At 44.0% G+C, this 26,518-nt stretch overlaps 1 protein-coding gene across 1 annotated transcript in view; it reads left to right on the top strand.

The window, feature by feature from the left end:
- Positions 1-2,699: 2,699 nt before the first annotated feature.
- PAMR1 (peptidase domain containing associated with muscle regeneration 1) overlaps positions 2,700-26,518 on the top strand; it is a 73,093-nt gene continuing 49,274 nt past the window's right edge. Inside the window, exons 1-2 of the mRNA XM_012803992.2 lie at positions 2,700-2,812; positions 22,689-22,865. Coding sequence (XP_012659446.2) covers positions 2,740-2,812; positions 22,689-22,865 — 250 coding nt within the window. The 5' untranslated portion in view covers positions 2,700-2,739. The remainder of the gene's footprint in view (positions 2,813-22,688; positions 22,866-26,518) is intronic.

The raw sequence follows: 26,518 nt of genomic DNA, 5'->3' as shown, positions 1-26,518 counted from the left end.
TTTAAGGACCCCTGATTTAGAATAATACTAAACTATCAATATGAAAAATTGAGTTGACCACAATGGGGACAGAAGAAGCTAAACTTGTGTAGGAAAATCAAAATTTGTGTAGAGCTGTAAGGCCTCAGGTAAACCACTGACTTTTCTGTGATATAGTCACAGGTCCCACCTTAATCTCCCAGCCCTGGGTTTAATGAGAAGGTTCTATCTCATCACTGCTTTGAGTTCTCCAGAAAAATGTGTTTCCTTCCTTTGCAGAGGATCTGTCTGAGAGTTGTTTTCCCCTTCTCTGGCCCTAGGAAATTGGCAAACCCAAATAAGTGACAATAAACTAGCAAATCTACTCTTATGGGGATTCCAGAAACAGAAGTGCTGGCCTGTCTTTCCAGGCCCCTAAACCTGCAGAAGCAAAGATCTGGTACCGGGGACTTGGGGACTTCCTTAGGAAGCAGCCAATCAGGTTTGTTTGTAGGGGAAGAAAAGAAAACTCTTTTGTCTCTATTCATCTTAGGTTCATTGACTGGAAGCCTGTAACTGACAAAAGACAGATTAATAAGACAAAAATGAAAGTTTATTGACTACTTCACGTGGGAGTACCTAGTGAGGAGTAACTCAAAGGTATGGTTAGAACTTGGACTTACATACTGTCTTAACAAAAGAACAATTTGGAGAGAAGTGCCAAGACCGAGGAAAAGGACTTTTGAGCCTCTAGGGGTGGCAAATAATAGGAAGGCAAATCTATGGGGGAATTAATGGAAAATAAGGCTAATTAAAGTTTTGCTGTGTAGATTTTTCTGGACTGATAGGCGTCTAAGGCTGTTTCCAGTGATTAATTGCTACCCTTCTTGGTAGAGACAGGAGGTGAAGACACATTTCTGCTCAACTGCCCTCAGCTCAAAACAGTCCTTATGCCAAAGTGGCATATTTTGGAGGGACTATTTTTTGCTAGTCTTCAGGTTCGTTCCCTGGAGCCCCACCTTGTGAGTGTGTCCTACTATTGCTGTGGGAATGATCCAACACCTAACAGGTTGTGTGTATTGGGAGGGTGGGTGGGGATGAAGGGAAGAAGGGAATGGTGGTGTCAGCTGGTTGCAGAAAAGGATTCCTGAGAGCACCTTACACTTACAGTTATTTGGAAATCAAGTCATCTCATTCCTCTCATCCCCATGGAAAAGCATAAACATAAATTATGATACAAACATATAAATACAAGTCTAAGGTTGCTGTGAGCTATGAGGCCACAGCACTCTATTCAGGGCTATGGAGGGAGACTCTACCTCAAAAACAAACAAACAAAAACCCAACATATACTCATTATTTCCCAGTGACAGTAGTCAAATTCACTGCCTACTCCCCTCCGTGGGTTGAGATCCCATTTCTCAGAGCACAGGCCACACCTCCGGCTTTGGAAAGCCTCCCCACAGGGCCTGACCCTGAATGCTCACTGGCTTCTCTCAGCTTTGGTTCTTAATCTCATAGTCCAAAGAGGACCTAAGTGTGGCCCAAAGCCCCAGGTCCCCAGAACTGGGTGTGATTCTTGCTCTGCCACTTTCATTTGAGTGATCTTGAGTTAGTCATTTAATAATCTTTGTTTCTGCGTCCAAAACATTGGACAATACCACCGAGGATACTCAATGACTATAATGATTGAACATGATTTTGTATACCCAGAATCCTAAGAGGCTGCGTTTATTATCTAGCAGCCAGGGTCAGAGCCTCTGGACCCAAGCTGCCCAAGTTCAACCCTAGCTTTCATTAACCATCCTTCATTAACTCTGTGATTTTAGATGAATGATTGAGCTCTCAGGGCTCCATCTCCTATCTGTGAAACAGAGAGGATGGGCTTATTGTGAGGAATAACTGAATTAATACATATAAGGTACCCCAACCTGGCACAGAGAGTTGATTTAAAAATGTCACCTATTATCTTATCATCCTTATCTTGTCATCCTTCTGGCTTACTCCAAGATGTCATCAGCTGCCTGTAAGTACACTGAACTCCTTCACGGTGGAGGCAGCGGCCTGTCCTCTGTGTTCTTCTGTTCTGGAGCCTAATGCCCTACCTGGCATGGCTCTGAAGCTATTTATGTTGCTAAATTCACTATGGTGGACATCATGGGAAGATGAATTTTCCAGTAGACTGTACTTGCAAAAGGTAAGGTTTCCAAATGGTGATCTCTTTGGAGTAAACAGAGGAAAGAGGAGAGCTTGGGGGTAGACGGGGAGTGTTGAAAGTCGGGGAGGGAGCCGGGGATCTCAGGGATTGGAGGGAGGCACCCTTTTTCTCTTGTCACCAACTCCCTCACTCCGGCCATGCTTTTTAATTAAGCTCAGGTGTGGCGCCGCCCTTTCAGGGCACAACAGCTCCGGTCCTCACCTGAGCAATTGCAGTCCCGCGCACTTCTGCTCCCATCTGGGGTGCGACCCCCTTCCCCGCCCCAGCACCCAACGGGGGGAGCCCCCTCAGCCCGACCTGGACCCACCCCAAGCCGGTGCTTCCCTTTCCAGCCACACCTCCCCGGGCCGCGCAAGGGTTAAGAGAGCCGGGAGGTTTGGGCTGACGTTGCTCCGGCTGAAGGTGGCTCCCCTCGGATGGGGACCGGAGAGCCCGGCGAGCTGAAACCCGAGCTCCCGCTCTGCTGGGGCTTGGGGAGGTCCCTGTAAGAGCCGCCTGCCCGCCGGTCCCCCTCGGTTCCCCTCTCCCTCCCCCGCAGACGCTCGGGCACCGCCGCGGGAAGGATGGAGCCGGGCCGGTGGGCGCAGCTGGGGCTCACTTTCCTGCAGCTCCTTCTCATCTCCTCCCTGCCCAGAGGTACCGTGAGTAGCGACACCCCGGTGGGAGCAGGACCGGGAAGTTTCTTGAGGAGGTGGCAGGGAGGCGTGGGGAGGGACGCTTGGCTGGTGGTGCTGGAGCTCCCATGTCCTTCCTGAGGATGGGACACGGTTTTGTCACCCCTAATTATGAGACAGAACTATCGCAGGAAGAGGGGAACCAGCTCCAGTTTTATTGGTTCTTTTTAAACGTACCAGATGTCCTTGGGGAGTCTCTTCTGTCTGTGTTACCGCTTTGACTTCCCAAAGTGAAGTTTCCCCTGGGACCAGCTCACAGAGAGGTGAGCAGGAAAGAAAGAAGGTGGTGGTGGGGAGCAGGGAATAGAGAGCCCGGCTCTCTTGGCGTCCTTCCTGGGGAGTCGCACAGACAGAACCCTTCTGAACAGATCCGCAGCGTAGGGGCGGTACTCACTCAGCACACACACACACACACGTACATATCACACACACATCACACACTTCCTTCTCCATAGGGATGGGAAAGGTGAAGAAAAAGGAGAAGTTGGAAGTGCCCGTTGTTTCTGGGGGCGATGCACAGTGTTTGTCTGGAAAGAGCTCTGGCTTCTTTGTCTTTGGCAGGTCATCTTCTCAGCCACAATCTCGGATCAAAAGGTCTGCAGGGGGCCAACGAGGCCGGGACCCCACACAGAGCTCCTGGGAGCCTCCTGGCCCAGCCCTGGCAGAAGCAGGGAATGGCAAGCTTGTTCTGTGATCTCTTGGGTGCAGGCAGCAGGGAGGGGACAGATACAAAGACTGGGGCAGCTGTGGGTGGGAGCCTCTGCCTGTCCCTTCTGCTCTAGCTGTGTGTCACCTGGGCTCTGCCTGAGAGGTGGTTGCTGTGCTGCTATAAACAGCTGGCAAGTGCCTGAGAATGAAGCAGGACCAGTGGGGTGGTGAAGATGCCAAATGCAATAACCTACCGTGTAGAAGGGGGACACAGCCAGAAGGCCTCCTTCTTGACGGTATATGAACAGCTGAGATACATCAAACCCCCTCTGCCCCATTTGGGTCAATACCTTCCATCTGCTCAGAGCCTGCCTACCCAGGTAAAATCTTCCTTAGACATTTAGTATCAAGATGGCCAGAGTGTTTCATCTGAATTGTGCCTGGATTGGCATCTGGAGCAGGCTGAGGACAGCGAGGAAGGAAGAAGGAGCCCTTCCTAAGGGTCTGACCGCCCAGGAGCCTGAGCTTTTTCCCAGGGCTAAGCTGCAACTGTTGCATGAAGACTCTCGCTGCCCCATCTCTGCCTTTTGGAACCAAACCTGCAGAGTGTGGTGCCCTTAACCCAGTTCCAGAGGACCCTGGTTCTTCTCAGACTAGCAGGGTTCAGCAAATTCGATTTTTCACAGTTTTCTCACAGCATCAACGTTCTCTCCACTTTGTTTTTTAACAAAGTGGCAGGTAATATGGTTCAAACCCATAAAAGTTAAAAACCAAAGCTCAGCTGCCCCTTTTTTCTTTTTCTAGCCTAGGATCTGAAAAAACCCATTGATTTCTGACCCGAGAACCTTTTTTACCTTTTGCTATGAAAACGCTTTGGGGAGGGTGGTGCCTGGTTTCTTGGCAGCCAAGCTGCTGACTGAACCAGAGAGCAGCCTCACAGTGTCTAGTGAGGATATTTCAGTTGCCGAATGTTTTATTCACACTTAGAAGGAAGACGGAGGAATAGAGTGCCGAAGGAAAATATTTCTTCAAGTAGTAAAGGAGTCCACTCCCTTCTGGAATTCTGAATCTGGCCCTGTCGAGAAAAGCTTGGAAGCATGATCTCCTCTAATTAGTTTTCTAAAAAGAGTATTTGCTGAACTATAAACATCCACTGGGATAGTAGGGAGGGTGTTGTTGCTCACTGGCATGTGATCGCGTTGGGCGGATGAGAATCCAAACATGAGGCCAAGTGATAACCCAACATAAACAGAATGTGGGGGAGAAACCCAAGTCCGCGGCCGTGACCAAACAGCAGCAGCTCTGCCAAGGGCAATTCTGCCTGAATCGGAAAACCTCATTTAAAATATGGGCCTCTTGGGAACGAAACCTTAATCTGGAGAACTTTGCAAGCGTTGCTTCCAACAGACATTAGCTTGTGGGGAATGGACAGAAATACAACAGGGGAAGATAATTCAAAGTGCAGATACTTGGGGGCAGGAGCTGCCAGCTGAGAAAGGAATTGTGGAAAGAAATCAAGGGAGAAGGAGTGGCAAGAAAAATTAGATGGCAGCGTACACTGGGATGTGTTAGCAAATTCCAAGGAGACACAGAGAGAGAGAGCTTTGACAACTGGACCTTCATGGCAGGGGTGGGCTTTGTAGGGGATTATGAAGAGGATGTTTCCATCATGCATACTTCGAGAGCTCCTGGCTTCCCCAACAGGAAACTAATTTAATGATGGGATCATGGAGTTTGGGGAGCTAAGCGTCATCTTAGAGTGATAATTTTAGTTTGAGTTTCTCAATTTCAGAGGACATTGAAATCAAACATCTAGCTAATATTTCTTGAGCATTTAGGATGTGCCCAGTCTTTGAGCCCAATACTGTAAGTGCATTAATTCTCAGACTACCCTAATAAGGTGGATGCTGGGATTATCCCTGTTGTATAGATGAGGTTCAGGGAGGTTCTAAGGACAACCAGGCATGGTTCCTTAAAAAATTAAACATAGACTTGCCATTGGATCTAGCAATTCCACTTCTGGGTATATATACAAAAGAATTGAAAGCAGGGCCTCGATCATGGCAGCACTATTCTCAATAGTAGAAAGTAGAAACAGTCCAAATATCCATTGACAGATAAACAGAATATGGTCTATACCTACAATGGAACATTATTCAGCCTTAAAAATGAAGAAAATTCTATACATGCTTCGACATAGATGAAACTTGAAGATCTTACACTAAGTAAAATAAGCCAGACACAAAAAGGTTAAGACACTTATATAAAGTACTTAGAACAGTCAAATTCATAGAGACGGGAAATAGAATGGGGGTTATCAGCGGCCAGAGAGAGGATAGAATGGGTGTTATTATTTGGTGGGTACAGAGTTTTAGTTGGGGATGGTAATAAAGTTCTGGAGGTAGATGGTGGTGGTGGTTGCACAAAAATGTGAATGTGCTTATGTCATTGAGCTGTGCACTTAAAATGATTAGATAATTTTATGTGATATATATTTTGTAACAATAAATTTTAAAAAAGATAATACAGGATTAGTGGAGGCTGGGGTGAGCCCACGCTGTCTAATTTCTGAGCCCAAGTTCCCCTGTTACCTGATTGATTGACACATCTAGCATGTGGGTTGATTATGCTGATGTACATCCAACTTCAGAAAGGTTTCAGGACAGATACGAAGCGAGGGAGAGAGAGCCCTTGCTAGTTTCTGTTTTGGCGGCACCATTGCGGTCTTGACTGGCTATGGTAAAGAGAGAGATTGTTGAGCTAAAGGATGGCAAACTGGTAGCCCATGGGGCAAAATGCCTGTAAGAGCATTCAGTAGGACACAGTGCTTAGAAATGTTTTATACCCGAATGCCTTGAGGTAGGCTGGATCCTCTCTAGGGTCTGATGTACCACTTTCGCAACCTACATGTCTGAAACCTGCCAGACCCTACCAGCATTTGAATTTTTGACTTCTACCTCTAGATGGGACAAGGAGGTGGGCAATGAGAGAAAGCAGGTGGAGGACTGCATGCTGAATGGGGAGAAATGCAAGTGAGTAGAATCACTAAGGATTAATCGGTGCCAGGAATTTTAAAAGCATCTGATATTAACATAGTGGATTTACAAGCATCTAATATATTTTAACTTGCATGTTTCATGGAACATGAGTTTCCTTTTCTCTGTGACCTCCAACTCTTTGGTAAAAGGTTTCCCTCTCATGAATGTCTTGTATATGAGCTTTTGGTGGAAATGAGGATGAGGCTGGATGTTCTTTCTGGGTCAGTAAACTGTGGACAAAGCACCTTTGGTGACCCAGAAGCAGAGGTGACTTAAAGCATCTAAATCCTTAGAAGTATCTAGAAGTCTTGGAAAGAGCTTTGGAATGCCCCTGGCATGAACTATGGGTTTGACTTAATCTTATCTACACCTGGGTGACACTGGCTAGACAGAAACGGCTGAGGTAATGATGTCTGGGGGACCTAATGACTGGCTGTAAGTCAGAAAATTATTTCCATCTTCTCCTCTGAGGGTGGTCAATCTTGATGCAAGAGAAAACTTCTCAACCTGTCTCCCCTGAGGCCAGCTCTAGAAGCTGCAATTGATTTGGGGGGTGTGTGCAATTTGGGAAAAGTGCCATTCCAATGATAAATGAGGGAAGGTTACATCCCGCTCCCCCCAAAGGGAGAAGGAGCTGTCACATTCACTCTATAGATGTCTGAAAGTCATGAGGGCACAGCTGCCCTACACTCTTATTTTCTTTTCAAGGGGAGGGAAATGCAGTGTTTACATTTCTGGTTCCTGAATTCCAAGGCAGAGGACCCAGAGGCCAGCTGGAACATTGAGAGCTACCAGATCAGTGGCAGACAGTCTATCAGATCCCAAGCCTGGTCTATGTTTAAAGGAATTCTGTTTGTCATCATAGGATCTGAGCCAAAGCTTTTGGTTTATAATAGAGAGAAAGAAGTTTAAAAAAAGGGGGGGGGGAATAAACCAGACCTTGTACCTGTAAACAAAACCACAAAAGGAAGGCGGAGAATTGGAGTTGGCTGGAGATGTTCCACTCTCCGAATCAATGCCGTTATCTGTGAAACAGACTCAGAGCCTATGTGGGTTGAGAGTATAGTAAGCAAGGGTCACCTGTTGAATCTCTATCCTTGTGGACAGGAACATCAACAGTGGAAACACCTTTGGAGGGGCATGCCTAAGCAACCTGCTGTCAAATTTGGCTACCCAAATAATTTATTGAGTTGACATAGGCACTCTCTTACATGCTTTACATGTATTTAGTCAATCCTTGCAGAAAAACCTAGAAGGCATGTGTTGTTACTGTTAGCCCCAGTTCTCCCACCAAGGAGCTTAGACAAAGGGCTTCAGTAGTTGCCCAGGTCAGCCAGACAGTCTGGCTCTGTGAGGCATGCCCTGGAGTACTGCACAGCACTGCTGTGGCAGGCAGCAGGTTCTACCGACCTGGCAGATCTTCTGGTTACATTGCAGCTGAATGATACAAGACCACACTGTTAGGGAAGAAGTGTGATTATCCTGTGAACATTCCAAGTGCGCAGACTGGCCTCAGGTGGGCCATGTGCTCACCTCTGGAGATGGGGTGGGGGCAGAATAAAGGGCAGAGGCATCAAGAGTCCTGTGGCCCCACCTGGAACCCAAGAGGAGCCATGTCCTAGAGGAAAGAGGGGGGCTAAGCAGACCAAAAATCCAACTGACTTTTGGGGTAGTTGTCTACCCTGTCAAGAACCTCACTCCAATCAGACTTGGGAAATGAGACTCTTTGTCCCATGGTCAACTTTTATAATCCAAATCATGTCTATTTGCAGAGGAACAGAATCAAGGAGGAGACGCTTTAATATTTCACATCTGGCCCTGATACTACACATCCCTGCTCCTTTATGGGTTTGTTCTGTCAAGATCATCAATGTGTAAACTCTTAAGCCATGGGCTGGGAGAAGCAGGCCAGGGATGAATAAGGGGAAGGATTTTTCTCTTTTTTTTTGTTGGCAGAACATAGTTGATGGATAGTGCAGAGGATGAAGACTGACTTACTCCCCTTCCTCTAATCCTAGGATGGGTTTTAACCAATTCATCTCAAGCTTGAATGAGGGTCTACTGTCTCCCGGACACCAATGTCTTGAATCTTAATGTCAAATATTTAAGAGAAGTTCTTCTCTTGGCTAAATTACAAATGAAGACAACTATTTCTGTCACCCTTTTGCCTCTGGAGTTGGAGAAATGCCTTTATTCCTGCATCTGTCTGTGTCTCCGCCCTCTCTAAGGTCCTGGCTGTCTCAGAGGGTTGAGCTAGTGGTTTGGCAGCAAGTATCTGTGTAAGTACTAGTCTGGTCAGTTGGTTTAGTGATTGGAAAATCAGGACTGCTGCTGCCAGAATGGAGAGAGTAGCATTTTTAGCTAACATTAGCTCATGGGGAGGCACAGCAATTGTCCTCAAAAGCTGCATTTATGGAGGGTTAAAAAATATTTCCAGCCAGCTTAGCGGAAAACCACTGGATAGAGAGGGGATGTTGGCCCAGTTTGCTTCAAATCAAATGGATTGTTTGAGGACTCTGAGAAACTAAAGTGTCCATGTTTTTCAAAGCCATACCACTTTCATTTACTTTATAAGATTTCTTTGGAGGTGATCAGTCAGCCCCCTTCACCATAGAGTGAACAGAGGTGGTGGAGAATGCCTGAAATGCCCTCAGACAAGTTGTTTGAGCTTAGCTTCCAGTTGGTCTCATTTATTCCTGAATTTTCCAGCACACCCTTGGTTTACCTGGATGTGAAAAGAAGGGAGGACTTGGCTAATGGTAAAGAATCTTTGTTGGACTTCCTAGTCTGGCTTTCTGCTTCCCGGGGGGCTGACTGCTTTCTTCCAAATGGTGTTCACCCTCCCTTCCAGACAAGCCTGTTCTTCTGGCCAACCCACTGGTAGAATGAAATGGGTAAAATCTCCAGCCTTTATAGAAGTGAGATATATACTGTAATAAACAAAAATATTGAGTAGGCTGGGTACATTGGCTCCCAGTACTTTGAGAGCCCAGGGTGGGAGGCCAAGAGTTCAAGACCAGCCTGGGCAACATAACAAGACCTTCATCTCTATGAAAAATGGTGGCTGACACCTATAGTTCCAGATACTGGGGAGGCTGAGATAGGAGGATCTTTTGAGCCCAAGATGGGGTTGAGTTCTGGGTTGTAATGAGCTATCACTGCACACCAGCCTAGGGCAACAAAGTAGGACCCTGTCTCAAAAAAAAAAAAAAAAATCAGTAATGGACCCAGTGTATTCTTCATTCTGGATGACAGAGAGTCTGAAAAGTCATAGAAGGACTATAACAGCGGTCTTGGTCACAAATAGTTTTTACCTTGAGAATCACACATGCCTCCTGTGTCCATGTTGATATATTTACTTGGCAACCCATATCAAACGTCTGTCAGTACCGAGTCCTGCAATAAAGAAAGCTGTAATTAGCATTTTTGCAAAGTTGTTTGACCAGAGCCTTATACTATCCAGTGGAATAGGTGCTTTGTGGAATATAATTTGGAAAACTCTGGTCTCTTGCTTGTAAGGAATAGACATGGAAGAATACCTCACCATTACAGTTTGAAAATCTATGAAACAAAGGCTTTTCTCTTCAGGTGTTTGCTGAGCTATGGGCAGGAAATCTGATGTCCTCATGACTTAATACTTGCTGAGATGGAGATGGATTGTAGGCTTTGCAGAGGGAATCTCCACATTGCCCAAGGCTCACTTCATCATAACATCCTGGATTCTGTTTATTTTTGCTGAGTATCTCCTGGGATTAGCATCCCATGAAACTCGTTTTGAGAAATGCCATGCTGGACCATAATTTACGTTGAGAAAAGTCCTCACCAGCACTGATCTGCATGGGCCGTGGAGAAAACTCATTTCCTGTGTTCAAGTTGTCTGAAGTAACATGATTGGATTGCTGGGCAAATGGAGACATAAATCGGATTCACCAGCACTTATGGGATGTGGCAATTCTGGGCAGTGATAAGACCTGTGACTTGACTTCCCAACCTGTTATGTCCTGTGTGTCATGCTGTCTTCCTTTTAAAAAGAAGGAGAATGTTTGAGCATCTTTTTAATCTCTGGGGCTACTGAGTCCAAGGTTCATTCATCATCAGTTATCCCCCTCCTCTCTCTCTACCCTTCCTATCTCAAACCCTTATTATTTACTTTTGTGTTTCGTAGTTCTGATGTAGCCAGTCACTGTGACCCTGGTGTGCACAACCCAAGAATGGTCTTGCGATTTATACTGGGATTGTATCCGTAGAGATAGCACACGAGTATGAGCTTTTCATCCATCCTTTGTTGATTGTTTCTGAGACCTACTTTATCCCTGCCCCTATTAAATATTGTTCTCGTTGTCATGTAACATGGTTTCTTCTTGGCCCTGGCATTACATGCCTTCTCTCTCTGCCCAGACTTGTTTCAGATGGGATGACTGCAATAACAATGGGTGAGGAATAAATGGGTGAGGAATAAGACCAGCTATTCCTTTAAAGCAATGGTTATCAACCTCCTAATGCCATGGCCCTTTAATACAGTTTCTGTAGGTTGTGACCCACAGGTTAGGAGCCCTAGCTTTAAAGGATATCTTGCCTAGGTGGACTTTGGGAAGACATGATTTTCTCAGCAAAGATTCAGCTCCCACCAAATAAGTGTGGAATTTATTTTAGCATGGATATATTTGTGTTTATATGTGCACACATATAGGAGAATAAAAGTACAGATGTGGATATATCTGTGTGCATGTGTATGAATGTGGATATGGACAGAGCATAGAGTATTATGATTAAAAACGCTGGCCAGATTTGAATCTGGCTCTGTCATTTGTGGCTTGTTTTGTTTGCAAGTTGCTTCATCTCTCTAATGGGCACTCATCACCTTCCAGTCTTCGGTCTGAGGATAAATGTGCCGATAGGTTTATTGCCAGTATTAAGTGAGATAATCCATTTAAAATAGTTAGCATAGTACCAGGTAAAATGGGAATACTCAGGAAATTAAGGTTGTCTTCTACTCCTCTCCTTCCTTCCCCATTTATTCCCAGTAGCACAAGTTTCACAGGAAATAAGGAAGAAATGATACTGGTGTTTTCATCTATAGTAGGATGGAACTTACATAGTCCGCATGAGACTTACTTCATTAGTCCAAATTTCCTTTCCATTTGTCTGTGATTCTGTCTGGGAAAAAAGAAATTCGAAAGGGTTCCCATGCATTTGTTAACTCTTGACACTTGCTTTCTCCTCCTGGTTTTATCGTGCATCCACCTTCCGCCTTAGGAAGGATACCTTCCACATGCTGCACTTTAGTGTCTCTGTGTTTGAAATAGGTCTGGTGTCAGGTTCTTGGAGGGACTTAGGGGACAGGGTAGTATTGTAAAGTAGGTGATTCTGGGTTAATGATGTTAACCCTGAGCCCCTGCTTAAAATTCACCTGTTTTGATTCGAAGGTGGAGCCAACCACGAGTACTCAGGCAAAAAGAAGTTCCCTTTCATCTTGGTCTAGCTTGCAGAGCTAGGGGAGGTGGCTATAAGAAGAACTAGTCCATTTGAAGCTGTTGCCAGTGTAGGACTTAGGGACCCATTGGATATACCATTACAAATACATCACAGTGGCTCAATATCCTGCCACACTTCACATCTGTTGTCGGTAAGCTGTCTTGGGTAGAAAGAAAATCTGGCTTCTGCATGGCATCAGTGAACCTGCATGGGAGGATAGTAACATAATTCTGAAAGCTTCTGGAAAAGAGGTAGACAGTGGAAGCCTAAGACCGCAGGGTGCATTCTAGCTCAGCAAGTAGCCCTGGTGCATTCTAACTCAGCAAGAAGATTTGAAGTGTGCAAGATAGGGAGCAAGTGGGACAGTTTGTAGAATTCCTGGGTCTCTAGGGAAATCCACATTGGAATCTCTGGGTATAGCTTAAATTTTATTGTCTTTAATGTAGTGTAATATAGCAATCTAATGCTTTGTTTGCTAAACATACTATTTGCTGAGTTCTATTGCCAGATATTTTTAGATGTGTTTTCCAATTATTTTTTTAGTAACCAATGCTAATAAAAATAATATCTATTCAGCTCATATTCCAACATCATTCAAAGTAACCCAGAAGCAGCTGTCCCTCAAGGATTTCCCGGCACCACAGTTGTTGAGGATAATAGCACCCAGAGGCTCCTACAAGATGCTAGACTTTGGGTTTCATTCCCTTTGGCTATGGAATTTCTGTTTCTAAAGAGAAGCAGCAGGGAGTGAGGTATGTCCTATCACATGGTGCCCAAAGAGGAGGTATTAGGGAAAAGAGATGAAGAAATCTAAAAGCAAGTGGAAAGAGCCCAGAATTCCATGATATAAACCATGAACAGACTGTTTAAAAAGGCTACTTAAGTGTGGGCCCTTGTGGGAGACATTATAACTCACTTCCTTCGCTCCCTTAGCCATCTGTGTCTTTTTTTATTCTGCAGAGCATAGTTGCAATGTCTGACAAATATGCAATTTTTCTTCTAAAGCCCTTTAATGCCCATTGTCTTTTTCAACTGCAGTGACACCAGCAGTTCCATCCCTGTACCAGCATTCCTATGAGGCCTTGGGGGAAGGCTATGGCAAGGTGTCTTGTCTTGTCTTGTGTCTGGCTAGCCAGCAGCATCAATGAGGGTCAGAGTCAATGACTATGGGCCCAGAGTATAGCCCAGAAGGTCAGAGTCCTTTTTGAGGCCACTAAGAAGTCAGGGTTAATTTCCTTGATTCTCAGGCAAGTGGGGAGGGAAGACCCATACAAAGTACAGGTTTACATAAACTAGAGGGAGAGTGAATTCTAGAAACAGCGACAGCAGAATAATAGGACTATGATTCTCAATGGAATATACTTCCTGGGCAGGCAGAGACTCAGATTTAATCTGAGGTTCTGAGGGAAAAAGTCTGGACTGGTCCAGGAATATGACTTTTTAACAACAAAACAACATAGTTCATAGTTCAACATAGTTTTGGTGAAGGAAGTCTGGGGAATGTTGTAGATGAGGACACGAGCATCTCATGTGTAGGGACTGAGCCAGATCTGCCACTTCCTGTGTAGGCTTCATCTAGGTCCTTAACCTTTCTCTGCCACAGTTTTTTCCTGTATAAAATGCAAGATAATGGCTGGGCGTGGTGGCTCACATTGTAAATTCTAGCACTCTGAGAGGCCGAGGTGGGTGGATTGCTTGAGGCTAGGAGTTAGAGACCTGAGCAAGAGTGAGACTCTGTCTCTGCTAAAAATAACAACAACAACAACAACAACAAACAATTAGACAGGTGTAGTGGCACAAGCCTATAGTCCCGCTACTCGGAAGGCTGAGGCAGGAGGATCACTCGAGCCCAAGAGTTGGAGGTCACTGTGAGCTATGACACCATGACATTCTCCCCAGGGTAACAGAATGAGATTCTGTCTCAAAAATACATACATACATACAAAACCACAATGTGACTACATGAAACAATCCATGTAAATGCATGGAGAGCCCCCAGCACTGGGCCTGGCTCAGAGCAAGCTCTCAATCTGTGTTTATGGTGGTTGTTGCCATTCAGAATTATGAAGGATGCACCCGAGAGCTGGACCAGCATGGGGGTCAGGCACTCTGACTCTGGAAACAGCCTGTGTGGATTTGACTCTTGTCTCTACTCCTTAACACTTGTGTTATTTAACCTCTGTGTACCTCAGTTTCTATCAGATGAGTGTACTAACTGGCCCTTTGTTATAGGATTGTTATGAGCATTAAATAAGTTTATACAGATGAACACCCTAGCACTGTGTTTGGCATGCAGAATGTACTGCAAAGGTGTTTGCTGTTATTGTCTGAAACAGGTTATTCATTAGTCCTTTGCAAGGGTTTCAGGGCACAGCAATATTGTCCCTACACTTTCCTTTGGTGTCACTGGGGGAAGTAGAACTTGTTTTGGACAGATTACTGATGACCCACGGCATGACTGGGCTTCATGCTAAGGACTGAGCACTCTGCAAGCCACTTCCCCTTCACTGGCTTCTGTTTTCCTCTTGCAACCATGAAGGAGTACTATTATTATCTGCATTTCCCATTTCACATGTGAGAAAACTGAGGCACAAAGAAATGAAAGGGCTCACCCAAGGCCACAGAGTAACTGGTCGGGCTGGGATTCAAATCCATGTAGTCAGATTCTCAGGTATTTCTGCTTCATCAGTGTAGTTGTCTTAAACTGAAAGTCAGAGGCATTAATTCTTCAGAATTGGTACATTGTGTTGGAAATAACAAGGCTTTGGCCCTAGAAAAAGCTAGGCTTTGATCTTTCTTCTTTGACCTGAAAGCTGTGTGACCAGGGGCAATGTACTTACCCTCTCTGTTTTCTTATGTACTAAATGACAAAATGCACTCATTTACTCTTTTTAGGCATTTACAAGGCTTTATTTTAAAACATGAAAGTCAAAGAAAAGTTTGCTCAACTTGAGTCATTGGTAAAACTTAGAGGTCATCCTAGCCTGTTTCCTGATAGCTAACAGGCTTGTTCACTTCCCCACCACCAGCCCTGGAATTCTACACCCCTCTCTTGTTCCCCAGAATTAATTCTCTAAAACAGATTGTTTGGTATATTTCTCTTTGCTTCAATAAATAAGACTGACTCTTCCCTATTTAGTGTACTCCTTTATTGGTAAACTGAAGGGGTTGGGCTAAACGATTTTTTAACTTAAAATGTATTAATATCAGCAACCTCACTAGATCATTTTGAAGACTAAATTGTGTTAGGAATTTAAAAGCACTTTAGCTCAAAAAAAATGCTGAAGTGCTTTAGCATAAATATAAAAAAAATTCAATAACTTCTACTGCTGCAGTATTGCTCTAAATCCTAGTTTCTGGAACTGGCCCTTAGCACCATATTGAAATTCCCTGAAATTTATACAGCTGAAGCCAAGTGGCCAAGGGGGCCTTTCCACAAATGTAGTTATAATAAAGGGAGGGAAAAAATACAGCTCTTGTCTGCTTATTGCATTTGTAAATCTCTTTAGCTGGTCAACTTGAAATATTTCTTGTAATATATTTCCTGTGTCTGTTTTTTTTCACAGATATTTTGGGGGCAATTTCCTGTCTCTCCTTAAGCTGGGGAAGATGGAGGGGTGGTGGACTTGTCAGACCAAAGGGCAAGGGGCCAAGTCATGAAACCATCAAAACCATTGCTTTTATCAATCACCTCTAATTCCTGGGAAGTGGTCTTGTTTTTATAAATAGGTCAATTTCTTTCTGTGATTTTATTTAGACCTCCCTAACCCTGTGAGATCTATAGATTTGGTGCCCCTTCAGGAACCCTCAGTCATTCTCACAGCACCCTACATTTTCTCCATTATGGTCTGGGGTTATTATACATTTGTGGGATCATTTGAACAATGTCTCCACTACTAAACTGTGAGCTCGCTGAGCCCAGGGATGATGTCTGTTTTTCTCTCCATTGTACTCCTGCCCTCAGCCTCTTGTTGGGACATAGTTGCTACTCAATAAATACATGTAGAGTGAAAGAATATATCAGTTTACCCACACTGTTGGCACTGTGTACAGTGGGGAAAATGAGGAGCAGAGTGGTTAAATGAGTTGCTGCCCGTTAACCATTCTTGTAAGAAGACCAAGTGCGCTAGTGCCATACTGATGCTGTAACAAATTATCAACACCTTAGTAACTTAAAACAGCACACATTTATAACCTTACAGTTCTGGAGATCAAAAATCTGAAATGAATCTTAGAGGGGGTCATAGGGTTGCATTCCTTCTAGAAGCTCCAAAGAAGAATCCATTTTTTGCCTTTTCCAGCTTCTAGAGGCTGCCTACATTCCTTGGGTAATGGTTCCATCCTCCATCAAAGCACATCACCCCAACCTCTATTTCTTCCCATTTCCTTTTCTGCCTCACACCTTCCTGCCTCCCTCTTATAAGGGTCCTTGTGGGTATCTTGGTTCCTTGGTTACCCTGGAAAACCTAGAACATGTCTCCCATCTCAAATTATTCACATCTGCAAAATCCCTTCTGCCAGGATTCCCTGAGGTGGTTTCCTTAGACCAAGGTGGATATTACTTATAAAGTACTAATGGTGGTCTGGGTGCCATGGCTCAAGCCTGCAATCCTAGCATGCTGGAAGGTTGAGGCTGGTGGATTGCTAGAGCTCAAGAGTTTGAGACCAACCTGAGCAAGAGTGAGACCCTGTCTCTACTAAAAATAGAAAAATTAAACAGGTGTTGTGGCAGATGCCTGTAGTCCCAGCCACTTGGGAGGCTGAGGCAGAGGATCACTGGAGCCCAAGAGTTTGAGGTTGCTGTGAGCTAGGATGCTATGACACTCTACCTAGGGTGACAGAGTGTAATTCTGTCTCAAAAAGGCCAAACAAACCCCCATACTCCACAAAGTTAATACGAATGAGCCAAAGAGTACAGAAATGGACTTGATCATTAAAGAGAAGTGCCAATGAATGTATTTTAAGGAAACAATTCCTGTGAAAGGGAGACCCTCGGTGTTCTACCGACAGGCTGGAGGTGAACAACCCTGCTGCTTAGGGGGAAGCAGGCTTTGCCAGCTGCTGAGTGAAGCAAACCTTACTTGGCCTTCCATGTTGAAGTGCATAGTCTCATAAAAGTTGCAAATGAGTTTTATGCCATCAGTATGCCCCTTTAAGGAGTTATGCATATTTATAAATTCTTAGAAAACCTAAAAGGATGTAGTACTTGCCCAGGATGAATAGATGGAGGGGGTGAGACAGGAGCCGCCCACCCAGGTGTATTCCCTGTTCAGAGGAGCTGCAGTGGAGGTGAATAAGGGCCCCAGGCAGACTACTCGGGCCACTTGTTCTAGACACCTTGCTGTGGATAGAGAGCACCAGAGCTCTGAAAGCAAATTAGGGGCAAAGCTGGCTCTCCTGGCTCCTGGCTCCCCAAACTAGACCTTCTGGATAGAAATCTTTGACTCTTAAGGGGAGGGTAGCTCTAGCATTAAGGCCAGATTCATTCAACAGATATTTATTCAGTACCTCTGTGTACTGAGCCCTGCCCTAGAAGCTGTGAGCAAGTCAGATGTGGTTCCTGTTTGCGTATGGTCACAGCACATCAGGGAGACAGACATCAGAAGCAAGTTGAAGAAAACAGAAAATGATTATAAGTCGTGGTGAGGGCCGTGGAAGGAAACAGATGGGAAACTGGGACAGGGAGGAGCATGGATGGGAGGGAGGGTGCGTGCATTTCAGAAGGGAAGGTCGCGAGGGTGGGGTGGGGGGATGCAAAGGCCTGAAGGCTGAAGCAGAGGCCCTGGACTGGGCAAAGGCTTGATGGTTTGGAGGAAGTGGGAGAAGGTGGGAAACAGCAGCTGAGGAAAGGTTGGTGGGGTGGGCAGGGAGCAGGTCTTCAAAGGCCTGGGGGCTATGGCAGACCACTTGACTTTTATTTGAAGTGCAATGATCATTTTGTAAGCTGATATGATACATAGTTTAAAAATAAGATCCTTGAGAAAGAAACATGGAGGTTCTGTCTTGTTTTTAAGGAACCCAGTACTTATTACATACTGGACACCCAGTTAAGCCCTTTATAAGCATTATCTCGTCTAATACTTTCAACAGCCCTGAGTTGGATAAAACCATCCTACTGGTTGGTAAACTAAGGGAGTAAAGCAGGTAGCAGGGGTAGGATTGCAAACCCAGGTCTGACTTCAGTGCTTCACCTCTAACCATTTTGTGTTCTCTCACTCCCTCTTCCCTCTTTTCAACATTAAAAAATTATGGTTTTATATATATGTAGATGTAAAATTTGTCATTTGGGGTTATTGTAGCTAGCTTTAATTTGAATAATTTTGGCAAATCTTACAGGTTTAACACACAGTAGCACATTACCAACAATACGTAGTTTACCTGGACCAGAGAATACAGGTAGGAAAATGCGATCTGAAAGAGAACTTGCCTAGGATTTGTAATTCAAGGTCTTACTCTGTCACCCAGGCTAGAATGCAGTGGCCTCATCATAGCACACTGCAATTTCAAATTCCTGGGCTCAAACAATCCTCCTGCTTCACCCTCCCCAGCAGCTGAGACTATAGGTGAGCAGTACCAAGCCTGGCTAATTTTTCTATTTTTTGTAGAGTCAGGATCTTGCTCTTGCTCAGCCTGGTTTCAAACCCCTGGCCTCTAGTGATCCTCCAGCCTTGGCCTCCAGAGTGTGAGGACTACAGGCCCGAGCTACCTTGCCTGGTTCAGGATTCATAATCTTTGATTCTTTCAAACAATCTTCCTGTGCCTATGGCCTGTGTTAATTTCCATCTTTTGGCCTTTGGGCACTCCGTTCCCCTAAATTGGATGGCCTTCTTTCATCCTATCAGCCTTTGGAAATATAATTTTTTTCCTGTGTTAAAAAGAAGCTACATGTAAAAACAGAAAGCTATATTGAGTTAGTGGAATTTTTAGATATTTTACTTGCATTGAGAAAAAAACGAAGTAAGGATCTCATATTTTTGCAATAAATATCAGTAGATATTTACGGGTCATCAAACCACATTTACCAAGTATTCAGAGTGGTCAATATGGTATTAAGTGTTAGGGACACATGAAAGCATTTTAGCAATAGGGAGGTAGGAACATAAAATGAGGGGACAGAGGGCTAAGCAGTCATGAGAGCAGAGTGTAGTTAATCAGAGGAGGAGTGGGAGGACAGGGAAGGCTGAGAAAAGTTGTCATTTGAACCATTTTAAGTATATAATTTGGTGACATTAATTACATCCACATTGTTGCACAACCTTCACTTTGAAACATGTAGTTTCAAGACTTTTTCATCACCTCAAATAGAAGCTCTGTAACCATCACACAATTCTTTCCCATCTATCCTTTCATTTCCCCAGCTCCTGGTAACCTCTAATCTACTTTTTGTCTCTCATATGAATTGCCTATTATATTTTGTTTAAGGACAATCAGGCCATATTTGTCCTTTTGTTTCTGGCTTCTTTCACTTGTTCTCAGCCAGGTCCATCCTCATTGCAGCAGTATCAGCACCTCATTCCTTTTCATGGCCTCATAATATTCCATTGTGTGGATATACCTCATTCTGTTTATCCCTCATCTCTTCAAAGTCACTGAAATTGTTTTTGCTCTTTGGCTATTGTGAACAAACATTGGCATAAAAGTAGCCCTGAGTCACCATTTTCAATTTTTTAGATATATTCCTATAAGTGTAATTGCTTGGTCATGTGGTAATTTTAGGTTTAGCTTTTGGAGGAGCTGCCACTTGTCCACAATGCCTACATCATTTTACATTTCTGTCAGTCTTGAAAGATGAAAGCTCTGGTGCCCAGAGTTGAGACCGGGAGTGGAGAAGTTTAGGCCAGGTTTGTTGAAAGAGACAGTGACCCACCTGGGCAGAGCAAAGATGGCATCTGCGCCTAGGGGCAGTTAGAGACCCCTTTTAGATAAGGGGATGGAGGGCAAATTCCACAAGTTGTCTGGGGGGATTTGGTGAGTTAGGGTCCTTTGGTGTGAGTTTTGGGGTGTGGGGCTAACTAGGTCCTTTGTGTCCTTTGTTTGGGGTGGGGGAAGTGTTGCCTTAGGCCTCCCCAACAAGTAATGCGAGTTTCTCTACATCTTTGCTAATGCTTATCTTCTTTTTGGACAGGAGGGTGTGGTTTGGATTATAGTCATCCTAGTAGGTGGCAACTCCTGGTGGTTTTGATTTGCATTTCCCAAATGACTTGTTGCTGATCTTCTTTTCATTTGCTTATTGGCCATTTATACATCTTCTTTGGAGAAATTCAAGTCATTTGCCCATTTTTTAATTAGGTGGTTTGTCATTTTGTTGCAGAAGTTTGTTTTTTTTTTTTTTTATGTTCTGGGCATCAGGCCTTTATTAGCTTTATCATTAGCAAATATTTTCTCTCATTTGTGGGTTGTCTTTTCACTTTCTTAACAATGTCCTTTGATGAGCAGAGTTTTTCATTTTAATGAAGTCTGATTTATTTTTCTTTCTTTTTTATTAAATTATAGCTGTGTACATTAATGCAATCATGGGGTACAGTGTGGTGTCTTCATATACATTTTGAAATTCTCTCATCAAACTAGTTAACGTAGCCTTAATGTCATTTTCTTAGTTATTAAGTTAAGACATTCATACTCTGCTTTTAGAAAGATTCACTTGTACCCTTATAAGATAAACCATAGAGGTAACCCTGCCAATCACCCTCCCTCCACCCATCCACCTATCCACCCTCCTGCCCCCCCACCCCCTCCCCATATTCTAAAGCTATAATTAGATTATAACATTCCTATGTAAGCTATAAATTAGTTTCAAAATAGGGGTATGCACATTGGATACTTTTTCTTCCATTCTTGAGATACTTTGCTAAGAAGAACATTTTCTAGCTCCATCCATGTAAACATGAAGGAGGTGAAGTCTCCATCTTTCTTTAGGGCTGTATAATATTCCATGGTGTACATGTACCACAATTTATTGATCCATTCGTGGGTTGATGGGCACTTGGGCTTCTTCCTTATTTTTCTTTCAATGCTCATGCTTTTGGTGTCATGTCTAAGCATCCCTTGCTAAATCTAAGATTGTAGATGGAGATTACTCCAGCATTTTCTTCTGTTTTTCCTCACTTTTAACCATTAAATTCTCATCTAGGTTTTAGAAGCCATTCACTTCATCAGTTACCATCAGAAACAAACCTGGGAAGCTCAGCTAAGAAGCTATGGTGGTTGCCCTGAAGGGACTCACAGCTGTGGGAAAACCAAACTTAGTGGTGACAATCTGGGATGATCTGTGCCATTTACTCCCAAAGGCCAAGGGGAAGATCTTTCTTGGTCCCCCACTGTTTTTAGAAAAAAATGATTTATAAAAGTAAATTTTTAATAAGACAAAATTTATTCAATTTAAGAAAGAGTCCCTTCTGATGCAAGGGGTTCCCTTCTATTGTAGTAGAATGTTCTTACCACCTGAGGTTGGGAATAAATGGTGGTAGTTTCTTTAAATGCTCTACCGGGAACATGAAAAGAGATCAAACCTGTGTCAGGCTTCCAAATGTAGAAGGAAAACAGAAAACTAAACCATGAAATTTAAGAGTTTAAAGGCCGGCACAGATGTAGGGTTCATTTACACGGGCCTACAATGCATGCTGGGGATCTCAGCCCAGAGTTTCTAGAGAAGACTTCATGGGGGCCCTTGCCCAGATTCACTTTCTTTCTCAAATATCTGACCTGTTTCTGCTTTAATCATCATCTTGGTGTAACATTTTTAGAATGAAGAACGGGGGAAAAGCAGAGCAAGTCCAAGTTTGAAGGTCTGTTTCTTAGCCTGAGTTCCTCTGGGCGATCTCTGATTGATTCCTCGTATAGGTTTTACCCAGATGGTTTTTCTTTTTACTTAAGGTATATATATATTTTTTTAAAGGGAAAAGACAAAGAAAAAGATCCTGCCCAGAAAGGGGATATTTTTTTTTTTCTCATGGGAAAGAACACCCAGTTGTACTTGGGGACTGAATGAAGTTGGGCTAATGAGTTCACCCTTGTATAACATTGAAATTCTCCCAAACATACTAATTAAGGTACTTTTTGTCTTTTCTGTTGGTTTTAGCTTTGAAGGTACTAGAAAAATGGTGTGCTGCAAAACTGAGGAGCCAAGTTTGGAAGAAACGACACGGCCTCTACTTGGCAATCAGCCTTGCACTCAAATGGCCCAGACTAGAGACTGATCTCCAGATTTTTTTGATGGCCCTCATGCCTGGGCTGTGCTAGATAGCTGTGCAGTGGAATGGTTCCCCCTGGAGTTGTACAGTGCACAACCTTTGTGCTGTGAGCCCAATGTAGTCCAACAAAAATAGAAATGAGTATAGACACCCAAGAGAGGTGTACTTATTTATAAATTATATTTGTATACATGTTCTACTCTCAATCCACTAAGATTATATGTTGAGGAAACATGGTTTTTTTTTAAATTATAAATAAAAATGAATAGCAGTTATAAAGAATTTTATCTGTGCACCAATGGATGGTTTTGAATACTCCGTGAGGTGGGCCACCTCCCTTTGGCCGCTTTGGCCTAGGAAGAATTCACACAGGTCATCTCTCTCACTCAGGCAGGGCAGTGTATCCATAGAGCAAGGTTACTTCTCAGCTCAGGATTTTACCGCTCCCTGCCAGGACCTGTCCTCAGCTGCTGGTTTTCTGTTTCAGAGTACACAGTGATTAATGAAGCCTGCCCGGGGGCCGAGTGGAATATCATGTGTCGGGAGTGCTGCGAGTATGATCAGATTGAGTGCATCTGCCCGGGAAAGAAGGAAGTGGTGGGTTACACCATCCCCTGCTGCAGGAATGAGGAGAACGAGTGTGACTCCTGTCTGATTCACCCAGGTGAGTGTGTGGCGGGAGACCTCAGGCTGACTGCATGCGTCTCAGGTAATGAATGGGAACAGGATGAACACCTGAATTCTAGCAGGCAGCCGTCAAGAGGCTATATTGCCACGATTATTAAAAGTGACATAATCCAGCCCAGTTGAACTACAGGCATGGGAATTAAGCAGGTCAGCACTCTTTTAAGTGTTAAACTTGTAAAGCTGTGAACATATCCATTCATTTAACAAGCAGATCGAGTAGCTCCTATGTACCATGTCAGGTAGTGGGAATATAATGATTTAAAAAAAAAAAAAAAAAAGAGGCATGCTGGCATCCCCAGAACCTGCAGGGGAGATAGAGAATGGGCAGCTACCATACAGCCACGCATAAGAGTAGTAATTGCTCTGACAGGGAAGCCGGGGGCCAGGGCAGCAGGGGTGAGAATGGGAGGCAGTTAGAGGAGGTTGGGTGAAAACTCAAGGGGAAGTGGTGTGCATGCTCAGGGCGGGAAAGCAACCTGGAAAGGGTGAAGGGGTCTAGGAAGGAGGCTGGACCACAGGGCATAGCACCTGCCAAGGCCCTGTGGGAAGAGGAAGTGTGAGGTCTGGGAAATTGCAAGTAGCTCAGTATGGCAAGAAAAGTGTGTGTGTGTGTGTGAGAGAGAGAGAGAGAGAGATGGGGACAGTGGAGAGAGAGACAGGGAGAGAGACAGAGAGAGAGGAAAACAAGAACAGGAGAGAGGGGCTAAAGAAAGAAGATTAAGAGAGATTGTACAGGAAGGGACAGGAGCCAGATCCCAGAGGATGGTGTAATCTGTGCTGTGAAGTTTAGGCTGTATCTCGAAGATATTTTGGTAACATTGAGATCTTTTAATCAAGAGAGGAAAGCAGATTTTCTCTTTAGCTGTAGTTTGGGGAAAGGATTGGGGCAGGGGCCCGACCAGACACAGAATAGAAATAATGAGAACCTTAATAAAGGTAGAAGTCCCAGGGATAGAGGGAGGTGGAGGGATTGAGAGATGTTAGGGTGGAATTGACCACACTTTGGGATCTGCTGGATGTGGAAGGAAAGAGAAGGGACAGCAGAAGTCAAGGTTGATGTTCTGGCTTTTCAGTTGGATATTTGAAAGGTGATCCCAATGATAGGAGTCTTCAGATGAGATGAGCCCTCTAATGATCATTCCTTTGTGGTTATTCTTGAACTTGAAATATACAGGTACTGTCAAAATACTTCTTTTCAAAATCAAATCAACTGATACAGTTCCTTCTCAGTGGTGTTATGCCACCTACTTGACATGCAAGTCATTTGGTTGTTTTCTTCTGCTTTCTATATTTGAAAATACGAGCAAATTTGTATATACACCTATTTATCTTTCCCCACTCTTAGCACAAAAGAGAGAATACTCTGAATATTGCTAACCAGTTTGCTTTTTTTTCTCTCAACAATATCTGCTGGAGCTCAGTCCACATCAATATAAAGGCACATTCTCCATGTCTTTGTATGGTCGCGTACCCCTGCACTTACCGTGGTTTATGAACATTTGGGTTCTTTCCAGCCTTTTGTCATTATTAACAAGATGACAGCGACTACCTTTAGGCACAGATCAGTTAGCATTTTTGCAGGATGTCTTTGAGGTAGATTCCTAGAAGAGGGATCTCTGCATCCAAGGAAGGTGCAGATGTCACTTTCCAGCCTTTGCCAAATTCTTCTCCGTACGTTTGGCACTCACTCCAGCAGCGTGTGAGGGCACTGTGTTCCCAAAGCCGTGCAGCAGAACTGTCATCTGGGAGGCTCGCCAGTCTCACAGGTGGGAAACGCTTCTCTGCAGGGTTTCACTTTGCATTTCTATCATTATGATAGATGACGATCTGTTCTCTGCTGGTGGCCGTGGTACAGAAGCGTCAAGTCATCGGTGGCAGCATGCGACGGTGACTTCAGTAGCATCTGGTGGCACCAGGGCCCTCACTGGACTAATGTGGTTTCCTGCGGTTCTAGACTATGGAGCTCTGCAATTAGCTCCCTGGTCCTTCTGGCCATTTTGTGAGCTACCTTGTCTTTGCTTTCTTTTTTATTGATATATAATATTTATACACATTTATGGGTGTACACATGATATTTTGTTATGTGCATAGAATGTGTAATGATCAAGTCTGGGTATTTATCATTTCTATACCTAGTGTCTTTTAAATATAGCCTTGTCCAGCTTGACAAGTCCTACAGTCATGTCTCGGTATCCAGGGGGGTTTGTTTACAGGACCAAAATCTGTACCAAAGATTCTGATACCAAAGTCCACAGATGCTCGAGTCCCATAGCCAGCCCTGCAGAACCCCGGGTTCCACATCCGTGAATTACTGCATCTTCCATCCACGGGTGGTTGACTCCATGAGTTCATGGATGCAAAAATGATTGCATTAGCAACTCATTTTCTTTGGTTGGAAAGGGCCCTAGAAGAGGGGAAGCAAAGTCAGGAGGATATGAAAAGAGGGCTGTAGGTCTCCTTCCTACAGAAACCACACACTGATACTATAAGCCAAGGAAAGCCTAATTTCAGCCAACATAAAGAAGCACACTACAAGCCCAAAGAAACATCTATCTCAAGCAGTTCAGAAGCCTGGGTTAGCTATTCATTCACTCGTATAATGTTTACTGACCAATTACTATGTGCCAAACACTATGTTAGGTGCTGAGGATGTAATGGTGAACGAGATACAGTCCCTGATTCAAATCTGTTTAGGAAAAGGATAGGCGGTTGACCCTGAGCATGAGGTGGGCAACGTAGGGTTAAGCCACGTGACGTTACGGGAAAGTAAAATCATAATAATAATATTTTAAGGGCACTTTGTATGTGTCAGGTACTTTACATACACTAATTTAATTGAAAAATTAAAACAGTCCTAAGAGATAGGCACAATTTTGACGGAGAGCTTAAGCAATTTGCTCAAGGACGCATAGCTGAACAGTGGCAGAACCAAAACTTAGTGCTTGGTCTTGAAAAGTGGGATTGCATTATTTCTGCTTTTTCTCACTATCCCCTAGCTCCCCAAGAGAAATGTTTTTAAAATTGCCCTGGAGAATCACTCAAGCCTGTCTGGTATGGCCTGCTGGTGACATTTTCCAGGCCGACCCTGTTGATAGGCATTGGGGTTGTTTCTAATGTCACGCTTTGGTTTATCGAAGTACATGGCATAGAAGAATAATTAGTGGCATAGGGAAATATTTACTACCTATTATTAAATTAGAAATTGAATTACAAAAAAAAGAATGAACAGGCTCTGTGCCAGTAGCTCAGTGGTTATGGCACTGGCCACATACACCGGGGCTGGTGGGTTCAAACCCAGCCTGGGCCTGCTAAACAACGACAACCACAACAATGACAAAAAACTAGCTGGGCATTGTGGCAGGTGCCTGCACTCCCAGCTACTTGGTAGGCTGAGGCAAGAGAATCACTTAATTCCAAGAGTTTGAGGTTGCTGTGAGCTGTGATGCCACTGCACTCTACTGAGGGTGATATAGTGAGATCTATCTCAAAAAAAAAAGAAAAAGAAAGAAAGAAAGAACAGTATATAACATAAAACTTAATTTAAAATATGTATGCATTTATACTCAGAGAAAGAGTGTTAGCAACTATTTTTCTCTAGGTGATGGGATTTTAGGGAGTTTTTTTTTTTTT

The sequence above is a fragment of the Otolemur garnettii genome, unplaced genomic scaffold (assembly GCF_000181295.1).
Source record: "Otolemur garnettii isolate 467f Iridium unplaced genomic scaffold, OtoGar3 scaffold00001, whole genome shotgun sequence".
Lineage (NCBI taxonomy): Eukaryota > Metazoa > Chordata > Mammalia > Primates > Galagidae > Otolemur > Otolemur garnettii.
This window is presented reverse-complemented; position numbering and strand designations above follow the sequence as displayed.